The following is a 20,562-nucleotide window of genomic DNA, read 5'->3' as shown; positions in this document are numbered from 1 at the left end:
TTTGAAACAAACGGTTGGGGATTTGTTTATTCTATATTCAATAAAAAAATAAATAACCAGAAAAGACCATTCCTTTACACACTGCAGAGACCATATAATAGATTATATAATATCATATGGTCTCTGTACACTGTAGATCTATGCATGTTCAATTATTATTCGAAGTAACGACTGATCGTTTCCAGATTTAATTAGGGATTTTACATGTGCATTGTGAAACAAGCTCAGTTCGCAGCTAATCCTCCGCCATGAACAATAAGTCATAAAATATGCGGTAAGGTATTACGTAATTTTTTTCAATAGTCTTCCTTTGAATATTTAATTAATGAATTCATTAGCGGGTAGTCAGATTGTTCTAATTAGCGCGCAGTCGCGGTGAATGGCTGCTCTCACCATTGCACCTTCATAAGCTATATCACGTGGCAATAAGTATACACACCCTGAATGCTTATTAACGGCAAAAGATTTGTCGCGTAGCAACACGGGCTAGATTACTGAAGAGAAACGTGATTATTTTACTTGTTCGTGTTGTACTATATACCACTAACATAGTTTTAGTTCATCTATATTCCTGTGAATTGGGAACACAGGTCGACTTGTAGACTAAATAGTTAGAAAAAGATAGTACATTTAGGTATAGCAATTTATTAATTTTAATACTATTTTAAACGGTATTCTACAAATATGTGTTCGCCGAAGAGGAAACCCTGCCGAGCTTTGTTCATATTATCCTCGATGTTAATATACAAATCCGAATGAAAATCTCCAGATTCTGGCTGGTATAGCTAAAGGATTTTCATTGTATATATGAGTGTTTCACAACTTCGTTACTAACGTACAGATGCCGCGTTAGTAAATTACATAATGTTATGCGAGTAGCCCGTAGGCGTATTCAGTGATAACTGACAACGCAATAATGTAATTCTCGGCATGAACCGACCTGGCCATGCATGTATCAATGCGTGAAGTCAAGACTGCATGCTTATCTGTGGCCCGATGTCCCCCCAGCAATACAAATTCAGCGACTGTTACATATTCCCCGAAACCCAGTTTAAGTCATCCGAGGCATACATCGCCCCATACACATAATTATCATCAAGCAAAATATACAACAAATCAGGAACACGAAACCGGCGGTTGAATAACGGGATCTGGCGGTCAGGCTCGCTAACTTGGTTGGTGCATGTCATCGTATCCCACTTGCGTAGATCGATGCTCATAATGTCAGTGACTGGATAAGAAACAGACTTTGTGGATGTCAACTTCTTTATTATGAGGAACACAACGTTTGGGAGTATAGAATGAATTTCTGAATTGTCTTTTCCAGACTGGATTATTTTTACAGACCGCAGTCTGCTGAGTGCGGCGTTAACAACACAGGGATATAGTCATACACATATATATATAAATACACATATATATATCGCCATTATTGGGGTTCATCAAGGGGGGGGGGGGGGGGGGGGGGGGGGGAGGATTTACCATAGTGGATCCAGAGGGAGGTCCAGGGGGTCCGGACCACTACCCCACTCTCTCTCCCCCCCCCCCCCCCCCCCCAAATGTATTATGGCATGTTGTATAGGCAGTAAACTATCTGAGAGGGGGATTTTGATAATTGGGCCCCTTCCCTTTTAAAAATGCTGCATCCGCCCTTGTATACGTTAAACTTGATCATTATGATCAGTAAAATATCAATAGCATGTAATTTATTATATTAATTTTATACTCATTGCACCATACATGTAAAAATAGAATTTTTTGCATGACAGTATGCATAAATTTATATTGGGTTGAAATTAACTTATATGCTAGGTGCAAGGGACGAGAATACACGTTGGCAGATATGTCGGTTTGTGTGTTTTTATGTTGTTTTGTGGATTTGGCAATTGGTACTTGAAAATATATGACTAAAAGTTGAAAATGCCGCTTCCGATTATGATTAATAACTAGAACTTAACCTGGAGGTATAGCTGTATACTTGATGGGTTGTCGTTAGCCTTGGGTTATTGTAAATATGGCTCGTGTTGGGATTTGTTTCCTTAAAACATGGAGTTATTGTGACTCGTGCAAAGTTGCTTGTTTTCATTTCCGTGTGGTTATTTTGGTGAAGGGATTTGTTTTGTGTTACTGTTGATGTTTCGGTATTTACAACGCGCACGCTGCCCGTGTCTTACATGCGCGACGTTCATTAGGGTTCGATTGCCTCACATGAAACATGACGGATTAAGTCTTATATTTTATGACTTAATCTGTGCCATGTGAGGGATAAACAACAGTAATTATTAAGAAGTGACATAATTGCACAGTTCATTTAGGGTGTCTGACAGTAAATGTACAATACAATGGGGATAGCATCTTATAAGCTATGGCAGTTGAGTGTGACTCTAGGCATATGTACATGGCTACATTTCATGGTCACTCAGGTAAACGTCTTCCAGAATCGGTCGCGATATATGTCAGTTGTCGGACTTCCATTTGGTGGAAGCCTCGGTAGCTGAGTGGGTTAGGTAGCTTACTGTGCGTGCTAGCGATCCTGGCTATGCATGAGGGTGTGGGTTCTAATTCTAGATGGGACTCTACCCCCCCCCCCCCCCCCCCCCCCCACCCCCCGCCAAAAGTACTAGAATTTGTTCTTTATTAAGAAAGTGTAATCCCAAATATAACATTTGTGACAGTATATTTATTATCGGTATAATGACGGAGGGTTTGTTGAAGGAGGTTTGCACCAATATTCCATGCCACTCGATCGCTGTGCGAGGACACAGAACGGCCATGCTTAGACAAAACGGCCAGTAAATAAACACTCAAAACGACCACGTGTTAATACAGTATGATGTAGACAACATACTACCACACATCTGTCGTGGACATTATATATACAAGCTGTTCACTGGCCATGCATGGCATTTTTTTAAGGCTAATAAACCGCATTCATTAATATTCCAACTTCAGTGTTTTAAGCATGGAGTAATATATATCACAGTTACAGCATGTCTATTGAGACTGATCGAGTCAAATCCTTAAACTGATAAAAATCTAGATATAAAATCTCAAATTTGATGAAATATTGTTGTTTCACGATATCACGAGTGTATTACAATAATTACCAGATATATGTGGTCTATAAACCTTAATGTATGCGAGTTGAAAAATGTTTCAGCTGTGAAACGTTCAAATAAGAGACGATACGACCCGTGAAGATCCGGGGTGGAATAGGTCCTCAGCAACCCATACTTGCCTTAAAAGGTGACTTTACTTTGTCGTAAGAGGCAATTAACGGATCGGGTGGTCAGGCTCGCTGACTTGGTTGATGCATGTCATCGTATCACAATAGTGTGGATTGACTCTCATGATATTAATCACTGGATTGTCACTGGATTATCTATATACAGACTGTCGTCATATAGCTGAAATGTTGCTGAGTGCGACGTAAACAACAAACAGAACAGAACAGAACATAATACGGTAAAGATATAATCCTTGGATTCTGAATATGAACCAATATAATACGCCCTCATTTCTGTCAACTACACATGAAATACACCACAAAGCAAAACTGAAATCTTATTAAAACGTGATAATGTAAAACGCGTCTCTCCCTCAACGCCGACACAAGCTACTGAATATTCATGACATAATACATGCATGACCTCTGTGTCAGCAACCGCGGGAGAACTTGTACCATGTGACCAAATTTCGCGGGAAACAGGCATTGTGTACACCTCGCCTAAGAGAAGTTGTGAACTATCGCCATGGATGTCGCTGATCAGGCTGTTAGGACGAACCAAGTCAAAGATCAAGTTGGAGAGAGATGTCAAAAGTTATTTCAGGACTTTCTAGAAGAGTGAGTATATCTGAAACCAAAACACACACACATATATGCGACATTTTGCCAACGACTCTTTAGTTATTACCAAAGTCGTCGATCTCGACTCCGATCAAGTAGGCATGCACCACCAGCTGATATTTACCCGATATTTATATATTGGTGTGCGAGAAAAACAGTTGTGGGTATATGGCAGGTATAGATTAATCATGGTAGTGTATTTAAAAAAGTCATGTGCGTTCTTAATGCACAATATGTACTATCATCTATGTCCCCATAACATAGATCGACCTGTTGAAGGTCCGTCCGAAATATTAAGGCTTAGGTCTAGCTCACCCATGTATATGTGACAGACTTGAGAGCATCTACAAATTCTAAAAAAACCCAAACAACTAGACATGGAATAAATATTTTATAGCTTTGTTACTATTAGATCGCTGATCATTTGAAAAGTTAATATGCAATAGTTTGTCGCATAATTCTAGGCTACATGCTGGCCAGCCAGGGTAGACCTTATCCGTACAGCTAGCATGCTGTTAATCCGTGGGTAGACCTTAGCCGTACAGCTAGCATGCTGTAGATACGTGCTGATGAAGCAGAGATAGGTCCATCTCCTTGTCTCCAACATCACCTGGGTACATTTGCCAGTGTAGCTACAGATTTTGAGCTCTTATTGTAATGCTCTTGGACTAAAGAGTATGATCATAATCTTGGCTGTTGGCTATGATAGAAGAGATCAACTTGAGTGATTTGCTTGTTTGTTGTTTGAATCTGCGCACAGCAATATTTCAGCTGTTTGACTGCCACGAGTAAATAATTGAGTTGAACCAGACAATCCATTGATCGATTCACACGGTCAGGTATGATGGCACTCAATCAACCAAGTTCCCAAATCTGACCATCCTGTGTGCGTACAATAGTGAAATAAGTGAATGAATGTTGTTTGCCGTCACTGTCTGCAAATTCTGTAGGACCAGCACACGCCCTTATTGGGCGGGGTCGCTAACTATAATAACACTATAAATACTTATTGAATAAGGCTTATGTAGAACAAGATTCAATGCTCATGTCAGTTTTTATTGCCGACAACTGAGACCTCTGGAACAAGTATCTCTCACTTGGTATCAGTCAGTATATTGTTAGATCTCCAGAACAGGAATACAGGCATTATCATGGTTATTAAGCAATTGATTTTAATAACGACTCTCAACAAGTGAATCCAAGTATTTATTCATGTAATATTCCCCAATATTCATGTGATATACTCCGCTATTTGATATTCCCCACTAGTCATTTGATATTTCCCACTGTTCATATGATATTACCCACTAGTCATGTGATATTCCTAATTTCATGTGATATTCCCCTTGAGTCATGTGATATTTCCCACTGTTCATGTGATATTTCCCTCTGTTCATGTGATATTACTAATTTCATGTAATATTCTTTACGAGTCATGTGATATTTCCCACTGTTGATGTGATATTTCCCACTGTTCATGTCATATTACCCACTGTTCATGTGATATTCCTAATTTCATGTAATATTCCCCACTACTCATGTGATATTCGCCATTATTCTTGTGATGTTCACCACTTTTCAGATTTGCGGTTGATGGGGAGGCCAAGTATCTGCCTGAAGTGCAAGAGCTCATCCGCCCTGAGCGCAACACTCTCACTGTCAACTTTGAGGATGTGGAGCGCTACAACCAACAGCTGGCGACAACCGTCCTGGAGGAATACTACAGGTAGGAGGATGCTGCTCCGTCATGTGTATAAACATTGTGAAGTAATTCTTAATTCAAGTGTTGAAATGTTCCTGAATCGTTCTTTACAGCCCGTTAAGGTTAGGAATGTGAACGATGGTAGTGGATTGAATTACATCTCATGTTGACAATGATTTTTCTAATGCCAATCTTATGTATGATCACAGGGTATACCCGTACTTGTGCCGAGCACTCAAGAACTACGCCAAGGACTGGGGCCAGATCCCCCCGGCCAAGGAGTTCTATGTCAGCTTCACCGACGTCCCCACACGACTCAAGTGAGTTAACCTGACAACTTGATTAATTTCTCGAAGGATGAAATAGGTATCCATCACTCAATTCAATGTGATAAACATTTGAAATGGAATACTTTCCTTAGCCTGTTGGAAGTACTGCCATACAATCTCGTCTATCGATTAGATATTCCAGGACCCGTAAAGATCCTGGGTAGAACGGGTCTTCAGCAACCCTGTCTTGCTCTAAAAGGCGACTATGCTTGTCGTAAGAGGCGACTGGCGAGATCGGGTGGTCAAGCTCGTCGTCGTCATATAGCTGGAATATAGCTGAGTGCGGCGATAAAACAACACAGAAAGAAAAGATATCCCAGAGCTTTCTTTTGGTTAGTTTTCAAAGTTTGAATCAAGAATTTGGTCAAAAATTTTTGTTTTTCAAACTTATTCTGGAATGGAAGTGGCCATTCGCAACTAGTGCCGTAAAGTTTGAAGAAGCTACTTTCTGATGGGAAAATGTCGATTTCTTGTTAGTCATTTCATTGGTCACTCAAAGTTTGTTTAAGGTTGTCACCTGTAATGACATGTCTTTCGACCTTTGGTGTAATAGCGAGGACTAAATTCTGATTTTGATGTGATTGTTCAAGATCAGTGTAATGACTGCCTTGTTTACTGTGCAGTGTGTCTCTTTACAGCGATACCTGAGTGTATACGACTTTTAAACTATCGCTAAGAGCGTGGTGTCTACTAAGACTCTGTGCTTGTAGTGCTGCTACACTTCCCTCGCCATTCAGTAGATGCTGATTGCCCTCCTTGATTACAGAGTACGGGAGATGACGACGGCCAAGATCGGGACTATGCTGCGGATCACAGGCCAAGTCGTCAGAACCCACCCAGTCCATCCAGAACTTGTGTCCGGAACATTCATGTGTCTGGACTGTAGGACTGTCATGAAGGATGTAGAGCAGCAGTTTAAATACACACAGGTATGGACAATTTGACCCACCATGATTTGAAAGTGAGTTTATGATGGATATAGGTTGTTAAAATTAAGTATATTCATTAGCTGCTCAACAAACCAGAGACAATGATGTGACATGCTGAAAAATTTCACCACCTTCTCAGTCTGTGCCAAAGCTTTGGTGTCGAATACCAGAACCTATCTCCTGACAATGTTTTCAGTAGATTTTAGCGTTTATGTATGGACTTTTTATGAGCAGGGCTTTTTTTTTTGACTCGGAACTTTTTTCTTTATCACAAATTTTAAGAAGCATTCTGAAATTGTTCAGACTGAATAGATCTGAAACCGGTAGTATAACTAGTTGTTTAAAGCTTTTGAAGTACTATCTTAATTAAGGGGAGATAACTCTTACTTGCAGCCCACCATTTGCCGGAATCCAGTTTGCAACAACCGGACACGTTTCATGCTGGATGTGAACAAATCTCGCTTCGTAGACTTCCAGAAAGTCCGGATTCAGGAGACGCAGGCGGAACTTCCCCGCGGAAGCATCCCCAGAAGGTACAAGCCACACACTGTGTTGCATGTTCAGTGAAATACTGACTGTCCATTTGACACTGATTGGGTACAACACCTCTTTTGTATCAGACCACCACCATTGTGTGGGGGATAGAGCGTTTGCCTGCAGAGTGGAAGGTTGATGTTTCGATCCCTAGCCACATCATACTAAAAGAGATGGTTCTTGTTCCCTGCCTTTATGACTCTGTGGCACTATTAAATAACAGCATAAGCTCATCCTTCTACAAGCAACCACATACACACATGCACGTTGCTGCATAGAAGTGCAATAATCTTGAACACGATGATCAACCCTTTTTCACCTTTTATCAACAGACCGATTAAGAGTAGGTACCATCCTGTGTGTATGCTGAACAACATGGTGGGAGGACTGTTCGAAACTGTTAACTTGATTACACTTTGTAAAGTTTATGCCAGGATCTCAGTTGTGTAACAATTTGAGAACTAATGGCTTGATGTCACAATGCTTGTTGTGAGGAGCGACTAACAGGATCGGGTGGTCAGGCTCACTGACTTGGTTCATGCATGTCATCGTATCCCAATTGTGTGGATCGATGCTGATGATGTCAATCACTGGATTGTCTGGTCCAGACTAGATTATTTACAGACCGCCGTCACTTAGCTGGAATATTGCTGTGAGGCGTTAAACAACAAACAATCCGTCAATCAATGGCTTGATGTCAGTGATGTGTAATATGACGACGTCGGTACTTCTGACTTGAGGAATGACAGCTGTGTGTGTAATATGACGACGTCAGTACTTCTGACTTGAGGACTGACAGCTGTGATGTGTAATATGACGACGTCAGTACTTCTGACTTGAGGAATGACAGCTGTGATGTGTAATATGACGACGTCGGTACTTCTGACTTGAGGACTGACAGCTGTGATGTGTAATATGACGACGTCGGTACTTCTGACTTGAGGAATGACAGCTGTGATGTGTAATATGACGACGTCGGTACTTCTGACTTGAGGACTGACAGCTGTGATGTGTAATATGACGACGTCAGTACTTCTGACTTGAGGAATGACAGCTGTGATGTGTAATATGACGACGTCGGTACTTCTGACTTGAGGACTGACAGCTGTGATGTGTAAAATGACGACGTCGGTACTTCTGACTTGAGGACTGACAGCTGTGATGTGTAATATGACGACGTCGGTACTTCTGACTTGAGGAATGACAGCTGTGATGTGTAATATGACGACGTCGGTACTTCTGACTTGAGGAATGACAGCTGTGATCTGTTGTAGCGTGGAGGTGGTGTTACGAGCTGAATCTGTGGAGTCCGCACAGGCCGGCGACCGCTGTGACTTCACCGGCACATTGATCGTGATCCCAGACGTTGGCAGCATGTCAGTCCCAGGTCAGTAGAACCAGGTGTCCCTTGTCTTAGATGCTGAGTATCATCATCATAATCAATCCCAGTGTGTAGCTCACCTGAACAGAATTTTGTGAACTGGCTGCTGGAATACTTTGTTTCAGCAACCTTTTCAAAAACTCAAGATTCATGCAGCTAAAATAATTGAAGCACGTATGATCTCAGCCAATGCTCAAATAAATTATCCAGGTGAGCTACACAGAGCTTCTTGAATCATTTTCCAATGTACACATTCCCCCACCATCTCAGTAATTACAAGACAGGGATTTATCTAGACCTGCTCAGAGGATCATATTTGGCCCTCAAATTCCTGCAAATGTCAATAAAAAATCATAATTTGGAGCTAATGCTTCGTTTTATATTATTGCATTAAATACAATTTTAAAATACTTTTGAATTTAAGAAAATACAAACTTTTAGAAAATCCCATTTTGAACAAAATAAATCTCTTGCCTGCCAAGGGGCACTTTTTAAGACGCTCACCTAAGGCAGCCTTCCCCATGTTCTAGGTATCCTACAGTAAGAAGACTTTACCTAATAATGAGTTGTTTGTCCTGAATCTACATAAAGTTGCTAAAGATGTCAACGACAGAATATCACAAGTCATAATGTAAAATTCATAACAGCTTAGAATTGAACCCCAACATAGGTTGAAAGGGGACCAAATAGATCAGATGGTCTGACCTGGTGGCATGTCATCGTACCCTGGTTCATGGTTCTTTGTTCAATACATTATTCCGGGGAAGATTAGGTCTTCAGCAACCCATGCTTGCCATAAAAGGCGACTATGCTTGTTGTAAGAGGGGACTAACGGGATGGGGTGGTCAGGCTTGCTGACTTGGTAGATGCATGTCATTGTATCCAAACAGCGTAGATTGATGTTCATGATGTCAATCACATGATTGTCTGGATCAGATTCAATTATTTACAGGCTGTCATATATCTGAAGTATTGCCGAGTGCGGTGTTAAACTACCAAAAGAATTCAAGATAAATCAGCAGTGACTTGCATTTGTAGGTGCTCGATCGGAGACGTCGTCACGGGTGCGGGGTAATGATGGCTACGAGACCGAGGGTGTGCGTGGTCTGAAGGCACTCGGGGTGCGAGACCTCACGTACAGACTCTCCTTCCTGGCCTGCACAGTCACACAAAGCAACCCCAGGGTGAGTAGCATCCTCATCTCCTACCAACGACAGGTTATGGATGCAGCAGTCAAAGTTAAAGATAAAAGTCAGTGAGCCCAATGGGTCATTAACTTAACGCCAAATGTTTTAGGGATCCCTAGACTGAAATACCTCAAGGGCCTAAGACTCACTTGGCTGATGAATGTTGTCTTATGTATCAACAGGTTTCTATCAAAGCAGAGGTCAGGGAAGGACAGGAGTACGTTGTTGTGAGCGTGTATAGATCACATACAAGATGTTAGAAGTGCGGTGATTCTGTTAAGAGATGTCAGTTTTATGATTGTTACAAATTTGGATCAGGACATTCTCCTATACCAGCCTTAGCATTTTAAATATCTTTAGATTTCAAACACTCGATGTCCTAGAAAATAAACAGGTGTCAAATTGTAAAGTTGTCTGTTGAGTACAACAGTGTAACTGTTGTCCCCAGTTTGGTGGAAGAAACATGGGAGATGAGGAAATGACGGCCGAGACCATCAAGAAGCAGATGACAGATGAGGAATGGCAGAAAGTCTACGAGATGAGTCAAGATAAAGCTCTGTACCAGAACCTCTGCTCTAGTCTCTTCCCAACAATACACGGTGAGTCTGTCAGAACAAAACGATATGGCTATGACAAGTGCAAATGTCCTTAAAAACTTTTTAGACTTGGTTGAAGGAAATTGGTTAACTTGGATTGTTAGTGGCGGTACCCTTGATGGGGGTTGAAGTAGTGTAAAATGATTGTCCCCCAGAGAGGGTATGCAAGACCACGTCATTGGGGGTAATTTTTTCCTGACAGTAATTGCCAACACCTGATGGGATGATGTAAAATCAGGCTGGGGTCCCCATGGACCCTAGCCTGGTGATCCACCTTCAGCTGCTGGTGATCTATAGCCCTTTTTTATTATGTATTGTTACATATAGGGATATCTATATTGTAGTATGCTAGTTTTAAGTATTAATCTGTGATATTCAATCTCATTAAAATAAAGTCGATACTATCAGTATTCCTAACTAAAATCAATACTATTGATCGAAAACTGATTTAACAATCGATTAATTGACTTTACGTGCTTACCAATAGCAATTTATAAATATTTTGATTTTTCGTGACACCCCTATTTTTAATAACCTCTCGTCACGTTATTGCTGAAATATAGCCGATGTGACTTAAATTTTAACTCAACTCACTCAATCACTAATATGGTTAAGTTAAGATTGCCAAGTTGCTCATGAGAAAGATTCATGTTGTTCAAGAACAAGAGAGAAAATTGTTTCATTTTGCGTTTTAAACAAATCTGGAGAACCTGACCTCTTCTCACTTGATTCTGTGTGTCATATACACAGCTGTGGCTTCTCTCCTGACTGTTTTCTTTACCACATGCAGGAAGTGACGAGATAAAGCGAGGCATTCTACTCATGTTGTTTGGTGGGGTGCCAAAAGTGACAACCGAAGGCACAAACCTCCGTGGGGACATCAACATCTGTGTTGTGGGCGACCCAAGTACCGCCAAGAGTCAGTTCCTGAAGCAAGTGGAAGACTTCAGCCCCCGCGCAGTGTACACCAGCGGGAAAGCCAGTAGTGCCGCCGGTCTGACAGCTGCAGTCGTCAAGGATGAGGAGTCACATGAGTTTGTGATAGAGGCTGGCGCCCTGATGCTGGCAGATAATGGCGTGTGTTGTATTGACGAGTTTGACAAGATGGACCCTAAGGATCAGGTGGCCATTCACGAGGCAATGGAACAACAGACCATCTCCATCACCAAGGCTGGAGTCAGGGTGAGGTTTAAACCAAACATTAAATCAGAAGTATTTGATGGACTAGTTTTGTTTAACGCCACAGCAATTTTGACTATATCAAGAGAAAATTAATGTATGTATCTTCAAGACTAAACAATGTGATGCTGTCACTACTCTGCTATTGTGACCGGAAGTTTCCACTCAGAATGTAATGTTGAGTGTTCTCTGTAGTTCATGGTTCTCCAGGAAACCTTGAGTGTTCTCCATTTTTCATTGTTCTGTGTGTTGCTATAATGTTGATCGGTTGCAGGCGACACTCAACGCAAGGACATCAATCTTAGCAGCAGCTAATCCCATTGGCGGGCGGTACGACCGGACGAAATCCCTGAAGCAGAACATCACCTTGACAGCCCCCATCATGTCAAGATTTGACCTTTTCTTCGTCCTCGTTGACGAGTGCAATGAGGTGAGATACAGTTGATAATACAGCCTAGCATACCTTAATTTGAAGTAATACTTCCTATCACAACAGTTAAATGTCTGTGACCAATCCACCGCTCTGAATAAGTTTTTTTGTATCCCGCCGCGCGAAAGCGAGAAGCGGGGGATAAAGTATTCACGACCGTCCGTCTGTACGTCTGTACATGCGTCCCACTTGTTTGTTGCCGCGTAATGTCAAGAACTAAACACTGAATTGTCTTCATATTTGGAACTATGGTGTATATACAGACTCCGCAGACACCAGTCGGTTTAGGTGACCTTGACCCCATTTTCAAGGTCACAGCAAGCAAATCTGCTTTTGGAGTTGAAAAACGGTGTTGACGTGATATCTCAAGAACTAATCGCTGGATTGTCTTCATATTTGGAACTATGGTGTATATACAGACTCCGCAGACACCAGTCGGTTTCGGTGACCTTGACCCCATTTTCAAGGTCACAGCAGGCAAATCTGCTGTTGGGAGTTTGAAAACGGTGTTGCCGCAATATCTCAAGAACTAATCGCTGGATTGTCTTCATGTTTGGTACTATGGTGTATATACAGGCGGGTGACATTTCGTCACTTTGTGACAAATACTTGTTTATAAAGTAGCCAGGGTCACTCAATAACTTAGCTAATGACAGTTATATAGTGCCTACCTCTAGTCAGACTGCTCTCACTGGTTTGTACAGGAGTTCGGTCTGCTCTTGTCTGGTCTGGTCCAGTTGTCTTTAACTTCCTCCATCAAGACGGAAAGTGTGCCATTAAAACGATGCATGATCCATCTGTACTTAGTTCTGACCCGTGAAGATCTGGGTTACAATTGGTCTTCAGAGACCCTTGCTCGTCATCAGAGGCGACTAACGGGTTCAACTTCAGGCTTGCTGACATGTTGATGCTTGTCATTGCAGCTGAATCACGTAGATCGATGCTCATGGATTGTCTGGTCTTGACTCGATTATTTCCAGAAGGACGTCATGAAGCTGGCATATTGTTGAGTGTGGTGTTAAACAACAAACAAACAAAGTTCTGTATTGTGACAAGTTATTGTGGCGATTGTGATCAGATCACATCCAGGTATAACGTTCTTTGATGTTTGTTTTGTCTAGAGTGTACCTATAGTTTTGATTGTTTCTAAAATATTCTGTTGCCTGTTCCACAACGGGATCTCAGCGCTAAGGTGATCGTAACTCCCTACTTTAGCACAGGCTTAAGATCATCGTAGTGCTAAGATCGCTTTGTGAATGTGGCCCTGATTCGATTCCTATGCCAGCTGTTGACTGATGCACGAGTTGTGTTAAGGTTGTGGACTACGCTATCGCACGTCGGATCGTGGACCTGCACAGTCACCTGGACGAGTCAGTGGAGAGGGTCTACAGCGTGGAGGAGATCACACGCTACCTCATGTTTGCCCGACAGTTCAAGCCCAAGGTGAGGATACCGTGTTCCTGGTGGCTTGTGAAACTGCCAGTCCCGGTGGGAGTGGTGGCAAGTCTGAAACTTAAACCCCCCCCCCCAAAGTTTTGCCAGTCCCAACTTTTTACTGTCTACATTCATGGCTGACAAATTCAATGACGTCATCTCTGAAGTAACTTAAGTTCAGTCACAACAATTTTCTCTTTTTCTCTTTCCCCCCGGAATCTTGGGTTTGAAGCCACTTTCCTGATTACAGCCATGTTTGTTCAACAGCAAAGATTTATAAAGTACTTCATTTGCCCGTCCAACAGGGACCGACAGTCACATGAATTGCTGGTCCAAGCCTAATTTTACTGTCAGTCTCCATCATTGCCAGACTAGGCTGGAATATTTTTGAGTTAGGCTTGTTAGTCCAGCAACAGCTTATGTATAGTCCAATGAAAATTGCATAACAAAATCAACATCTGGTTTGTAAGTAACACTGATTTCTACATGCAGATTTCGGTCCATTACAGGATTTGCAAAGCATGTGTACTGTCAACTAGATATCAACAGATATTTTCCAAATCTTGTTATGTTTTTTAATCAAGGTGCTCAAGTGATTTCATGCACTTCGCGAGGTATTAAGACTTGTTTTGAAACATTGTGAATCTCGAATATCGATCAGATCGTCTGACTGGGTGGTGCCATTTGGTTTGAAGCAAATTCAAGTAATCAGATTGGTTAGTAGGAGGGACATAACTCATAATAGCCACTAGTGGCACTGCGATCAAGCCACGAAACTCCAGTATAGTTTAGCAAGGTGGAAACTGGACTTCTATAGTCAGTTAACTCCATTGCCTGGGAAAGATGTCCCCATCTGACCAGGGGTCCGGAAAATTTAAAATCCCAATCGGACATTTGCATTTAGGCCACGCCCCCTTCAAATAGCGTATTTTAGTACGACTTTTCACACAGTACAAGTTTACGTATTCATAATATGATGAATTATGAATTGTTTCAATTTAAATTGTTTAATTCACCGGACAATTAATAACAAATAATATCATTTTAGATATACATGGAAAACATACGTTTGTTTCTGATATAATAACGATCTGTTAACGTAGTGAACGGTCTAATTAATATTCATGAGTTATATTCATGAGTTTGCTCAAGTGTAAGCGTTGTAACATTTGGATCGAGACTATTATCCCATATTTGGTTATCACGTGACCTCACGGGAAAAGGGTTTTTTTAAACTAAAGATTTTTTTAAAAACAAGACAGATAATTTAATCACAAATACTAAAATATCGTTGATAGCAATAGTTATTTGAATACTTTTTTCATCTGTACTTAATTATTGACCATAAAAAAAATTGATATCGATCGTCCGAGAAAGCAAAATGGCGGTCAATCAAGATTCAATATACGACTAGCTACTGAAAACAATAAAATCTGCAAATCCTCATTGTATGTCAACCAAGTGAAAGTCGTTAGCCACGACTTACAAAATGATCACCCAGACTTTGAGGGTTTGGCAGATCTGCTCGACTGATCTGCATCGGTCGACAGGCTATCGTCACGCTTTCGCTACTTGTCTGAGGTCACGTATCGTAGCATTGTGAGGATAATGAGGTACATTGATGATTCAAGGTATTTATGTACAGTTGTAAACACCTTTCACTCAAATTTACAAGATGTTCTCAGTAATTAATCCTCGATTAATCAGTGTCAACTCAGTTTATTGCCTATTACAGTGATTGACCGATTGGACTATCATTCTAGGTACGATGTATTTACAGCAATCAAAACAAACAAAGCTTGCCAGTGTAGTTAATCTTCATTGTGTTGCAACTGCAGACAGAAACTGCTCAGTCCTAACTGTTGATCATGTCATCAAAATTTAAGAATGTCCGGACAATACTTTTTAAAATGTCCGGTAAGCAATATTTTAAACCAGACATTTGAGATTCCCAATCGGACATGTCCGGCGCATATGACGGTTTCCGGACCCCTGCATCTGACGACCCACTGCCCTGCTGTTCTCTGAATATACCTCCCTCCCCTGCACCTCATCTCCTGAACCTACTGCCCTTCTCTGAATATGCCACCCTCCCTCTGCACATATTTGCTGAAAATCTGCTGCTGTTCTCTGAACATGCCACCCTCCCTCTGCACATAATTGCTTGACCCCTACTGCTCTTCTCTGAACATGCCACTCTCCCTCTGCACTGTATATGTAGTGGTCAGTTACATAAGAAACTATACATTGCTGTAATAGGTTTTGCTGATAACAATTTGAAATGTCTACCTCTGGAAATCCCCGCTGGGGTGACTCAGTGGCCGTAGTAATGACCAGGTGCTGTGTCCTCAGATCAACAAGGAGTCCCAGGAGTACATGATAGAGGAGTATAAGCGCCTGCGGCAGCGCGACGGCACGGGGGCGGCCAAGTCGGCGTGGAGGATCACCGTGAGGCAGCTGGAGAGTATGATCCGACTGTCAGAGGGCATGGCCAGGATGCACTGCCAAGACGAGGTACAACTAGCTGTTTCCTCTGTCGAGTGAAATCCGAAGTGAAAATTTTAATAGCCGAATATATTCTGTAAATGTTACAAACATAATTAGGGTTAATTTGGCCTCCAATCCACAAACTTATCTTGGTGCTATGATTGTCATAAGTCTATGTTAAAGTATGAGAGTTGCAGTCATCTTAGCGCTAACAGACATTTCCATTGTTCTCCATATATGTGGGTTCAGTTTGTACATGTCTCACTCCCTCTGTCTCCCCTCATGTCCAGGTGGGGGGCACGGGTGGCCCAGTCGTCTGAGGTGCCGCGATTCGCTGTGCAGAGTTGCGTCCCTTGGGCACGCCAGAAACCTATGATTGTGGGTTCGAATCCCGGTTTGCCCCGATTATGTTTCTAGGTTTGTCAGCACCATACCCGTGCTCGAGGGTTTCACCGAAGTGGTAAACGTCTGAGACCTGCATCACTTCGGGCTTTCCTCCCACATTAAGCTGACACGCCGCGATATAACTGGAATACTGTTAAAAGCAGCGTTAAACCCAACTCACTCACTCACTCACTCATGTCCAGGTGCAGCCAAAGCATGTGAAGGAAGCGTTCCGGCTGCTGAACAAGTCCATCATCCGTGTCGAGCAGCCCGACATCCATCTGGAGGAGGAGCAGGCCGAGCAGGACATGGAGGTTGAAGGTACGTTGCAGACAGAATGAACGCTGAGACTAAGTGTGGTCTACACTTGAATGAATGCCCATCAGGGTGGTAGGGACCACAAAGCACATACTCTTTGTAATCCTGTAACTATTGTAACTCACACTTTAACATGGATGTATAATCCTGTTTGCAAGTAGACATGATTCTGTTTTGTGTCCCTTTGTGGTGCTGTTTATTAGGAATGGGTGCTTGTCCGTCCATCCGTCACGTTTCGTTTCCAGAGTAGAACTCAAAAACCATGAGAGAGATCTTAACCATACTTGGCACATAGATAGGTCTAGTGGTTAACTGGTGCCTTTTGAAAGATTGGGATTTAAGAAACAATTTTTTCGAGTTTCCATGGCTTCCAACGCAAGAGAGTTAACTGACTTAAAAAGTCTAGTTTCCACCCTTGCCGAACTAGGCTGGCATTACGGAGTTACATTTTGGCTGGACTAACAAATCTATGCATAGTCCAATCAAAATCGCGAAACGAAATCAAAATCCAGTTGGTAAATTGTCAAAATGCTTTGTAAAGCATTTGCACTGCCAACTTGTTGTCAACAGATATTTTCTAAATCTTTTCATGTTTTTAATCAAGGTGCTCGCATGATATGCACTTTGCAATGTAAGACTCGTTTTATCACAATGTAGATCTTGATTATTGATCAGATCGTCTTGACTGAGGCTGCCATTTTGTTTGAAGCAAATGCAAGTGATACGAGAGGTTGAATGTGATAAGCATAGAAGGGGCATAACTCGTAATAGCCACTGGTGGCGCTACAATCGAGTCAAGGAATTCCTGCCTTTTCCTCAAGTTTGGAAACTGGACTTTTATGGTCAGTTAAGTCACTTGCCTCGGGAAGATGGAAAATGGCGGTAGTGCTTGTTTCCGGAGCAGATCTTGAAAACCATACGATATATCTTGAACACAACCAGACATGTCATATTGGCGGGGGATATGTGTATTTCATGCTTGTTGGACGAAATGAGGGTACTCCAATACCTCATTCAGCCTTTAGAATTGATTGATGTCAGGGTCAGGTAGTTGCAGTGTTTGACCAGCTGATTAAGTGTCATCGGCCCTTGAAGAGTTGATCATTGTTCATGCTGGCAGTGACTGGTTTATCTGACCCAGATATAGGTGTTTTAATTATTTAACCAGAGAAAGGCATTGCATGCGCCATCAACTGGTGGTGACTTTTAAGTAACTTTTCCTTTACCTTGATCTGTCTTCCCTCCTCAGAGGAGTCTCAGCCTGTAAGTGAGGAGTCCACAACGCCAACGCCGGTGGAGCCGGCAGCGGCCCAGAAGAAGGGCCTGAAGCTGACGTACGAGGAGTACAAGCAGATGGCCAACCTCATGGTGCTGCAGATGAAACGCAAGGAGGAAGAAGAGCTTCCCACAGCAGGTGAGAGGCGGCAGACTTATCTCCCCTGGATCCAAAGTCCGAGGAAGCTTTTTATTATCTGTAAACATCTGTGAAAGCACTGGACTGATTTACCGTATTTCTTTCATGTTCTCGAGGTAAGAGAGTTATCTGACTATAAAAGTGCTGTTTCCACCCATGCCAAACTAGGTTTGAGTTAGTTTTGGGCTGGACTAACGAGTCTATGCATAGTCACATCAAAATTGTGTGATGATGTCGACATCCATACTGTAAACTGCCATACAGAATTGCTTGCAGGATTTACAAAGCATGTGTACTGCCAAACTTAGCATCAACAAATATTTTCCAAATCATTTTATGTTTTTGATCAAGGTGCTTTGCGAAGTAAGACCCGTTTTATTACAATATACTTCTCGATTGTTGATCAGATCATCTTGGCTGAGAGCCACCTTTTTATTTGAAGCAAATTTAAGTGATATTAGAGGTGAGGGACATAGAAGGGACATAACTCGTGGCACTACGAACGAGCCCAGACAATTCAGCCAGGTTTGGCAAGGTTGGAAACTGGACTTCTACAGTCAGTTAACTCCCTTGCCTCTGGAAAATGTATATTCTGGTATGCAGTGTACACATTTTCTCTCCCCCCCCCCCCCCCCCCCCCCCCCCTCCAAAAAACAACAACAACAAACAAAACAAAATAAAAGAAGAAAAAAACAACCCCAAAACACGTGTAGAGGTAGATGGGCATTATACATGCAGGCAGTGAGTTTCGGTTAATTTTCCCCAATGCTAAAAGATACAGACATAGAACAAAAAAATTACAGAATGTAAGTTATTGTTTTGTCTACTGAAGTCATAAAAACGTGTTCATGTACAAGACTGTGTGTGCACAGGTGGCGAGACTGTTGGTCTGAGGAAGAGTGAGTTAATCAGCTGGTACCTGGCAGAGATGGAGGAAGAGATCGATTCGGAGGCTGAACTAATGGAGAAGAAAACTATAGCAGAGAAAGTCGTGGAGAGACTTGTGCATCATGTAAGTGGAAACATTTCATGGAAGCCATTCGCAAGAGTTGGGGGAGGCTCTGTTCGGAGTTTGTATTCAGAACAGGAACAATGCTTACATTTTCTTGCCAAACGGCATAATAAGGCCCTATTTATTATTATCCCCCGCCACGAAGTGGAAGGGGGATATAGGAATGGGTGCCCTCCGTCCGTCCTTCCTTTCGTCACATTTCGTTTCCAGATCAGATCTTGAAAACCATATCATATTTCTTCATCAAACTTGGCACATAGATAGGTCTAGTGGTGAATTGTATTTTTTTAGTTTCCATGGCAACCACTTTGATTTAGACTGAAAATGGCGGTAGTCCTTGTTTCCGAAGCAGATCTTGAAAACCGTACCATATTTCTTCACCAAACTTGGGACATAGATAGATCTAGTGGTGAACTAGTGCTATTTGATAGTTTGGGATTTTAAAAAAAAATGTTTTTTGAGTTTCCATGGCAGTGACTTTCATTTAGACTGAAAATTGAAAACCATACCATATTTCTTCACCAAACTTGGCACATAGATAGATCTAGTGGTGAACTGGTGCCATTTGATAGTTTGGGATTTGTAAAAAAAATTTTTTTGAGTTTCCATGGCAGTGACTTTGAATTAGACTGAAAGGAGGGAAATATTTAGTTTCCAGATGGAAAACTAACCAGCAGAGCAAATGTTATCTTAAGATTGATAGTCCGTAGGCCAGGAGGTTAGCATTGAACTATGGAGCTGCTTCCTGAAGTTTTGAACGGAACATTTGTTTTTGCAGGATCACGTTCTGATTGAGCTATCACAGACTGGGATGAAGCCCAAATCGAAGCACGACACACAGGCCCTGATCAGGGAGGAGGATCCCATCCTTGTGGTGCATCCCAACTATGTGGCCGACGTGTAGACGACTCCATGGATGGGGCGTGGACAGTCATTGAAAGTGCAACCAGTTCTGAACATTCACTTGTGCAGGAATTGATTTGAGGCAGACAGTGCCGATTTGTGAGACTTTCACCCTTGGAATAGAGGGATGGAACTTGACAGGAAGTTGTAGATATGTTCCATAATGTACAGGTGGGCTCGTGTGAGCTGTGCATCTAGGAGTGCTCCCCGACAGCAAGGGTAGTGAGGGGATGTGAAGAAGATGGATCCAGCGACAGTTGCTCTTGATGTCTCAAGATGTCATGGTTTGATCTTGAAGACTTTGTATATATCTGGCTCATGTTCATACAGATCATTTGCAATAAAATGGTCATTCAATATGTTCTGTGTCTTGTTGGATCAATGTTGTGTGTGAACGTCCTTTGACCCACATTGGAGGCCTGTTGGAGGCTGTTTTCCTGTGTGGACATCAATCATCCATGTTGGAGTCAAACATCCACATTGGAGGCTGTTGTCT

General features: G+C 42.0%; 1 protein-coding gene across 1 annotated transcript; it reads left to right on the top strand.

The window, feature by feature from the left end:
• The first annotated feature begins 3,695 nt into the window (after positions 1-3,695).
• LOC139465901 (zygotic DNA replication licensing factor mcm6-like) lies at positions 3,696-20,376 on the top strand. Its single transcript, XM_071247894.1, has 16 exons — positions 3,696-3,844; positions 5,430-5,573; positions 5,759-5,869; positions 6,645-6,807; positions 7,201-7,340; positions 8,616-8,728; positions 9,761-9,906; positions 10,358-10,508; positions 11,296-11,687; positions 11,959-12,114; positions 13,429-13,557; positions 15,901-16,062; positions 16,623-16,740; positions 17,987-18,151; positions 19,024-19,163; positions 19,942-20,376. The coding sequence occupies exons 1-16, from the start codon at positions 3,753-3,755 to the stop codon at positions 20,065-20,067; spliced, it is 2,448 nt and encodes an 815-aa protein (XP_071103995.1). The 5' UTR covers positions 3,696-3,752; the 3' UTR covers positions 20,068-20,376.
• The last annotated feature ends 186 nt before the right edge of the window (positions 20,377-20,562 follow it).

This window comes from Haliotis cracherodii, unplaced genomic scaffold (genome assembly GCF_022045235.1).
Source record: "Haliotis cracherodii isolate W230 unplaced genomic scaffold, xgHalCrac1.p SCAF_18, whole genome shotgun sequence".
In the NCBI taxonomy this organism is placed as follows: domain Eukaryota; kingdom Metazoa; phylum Mollusca; class Gastropoda; order Lepetellida; family Haliotidae; genus Haliotis; species Haliotis cracherodii.
The sequence above is the reverse complement of the archived record's forward strand: the minus strand, read 5'-3'. Positions and strand labels throughout refer to the sequence as shown.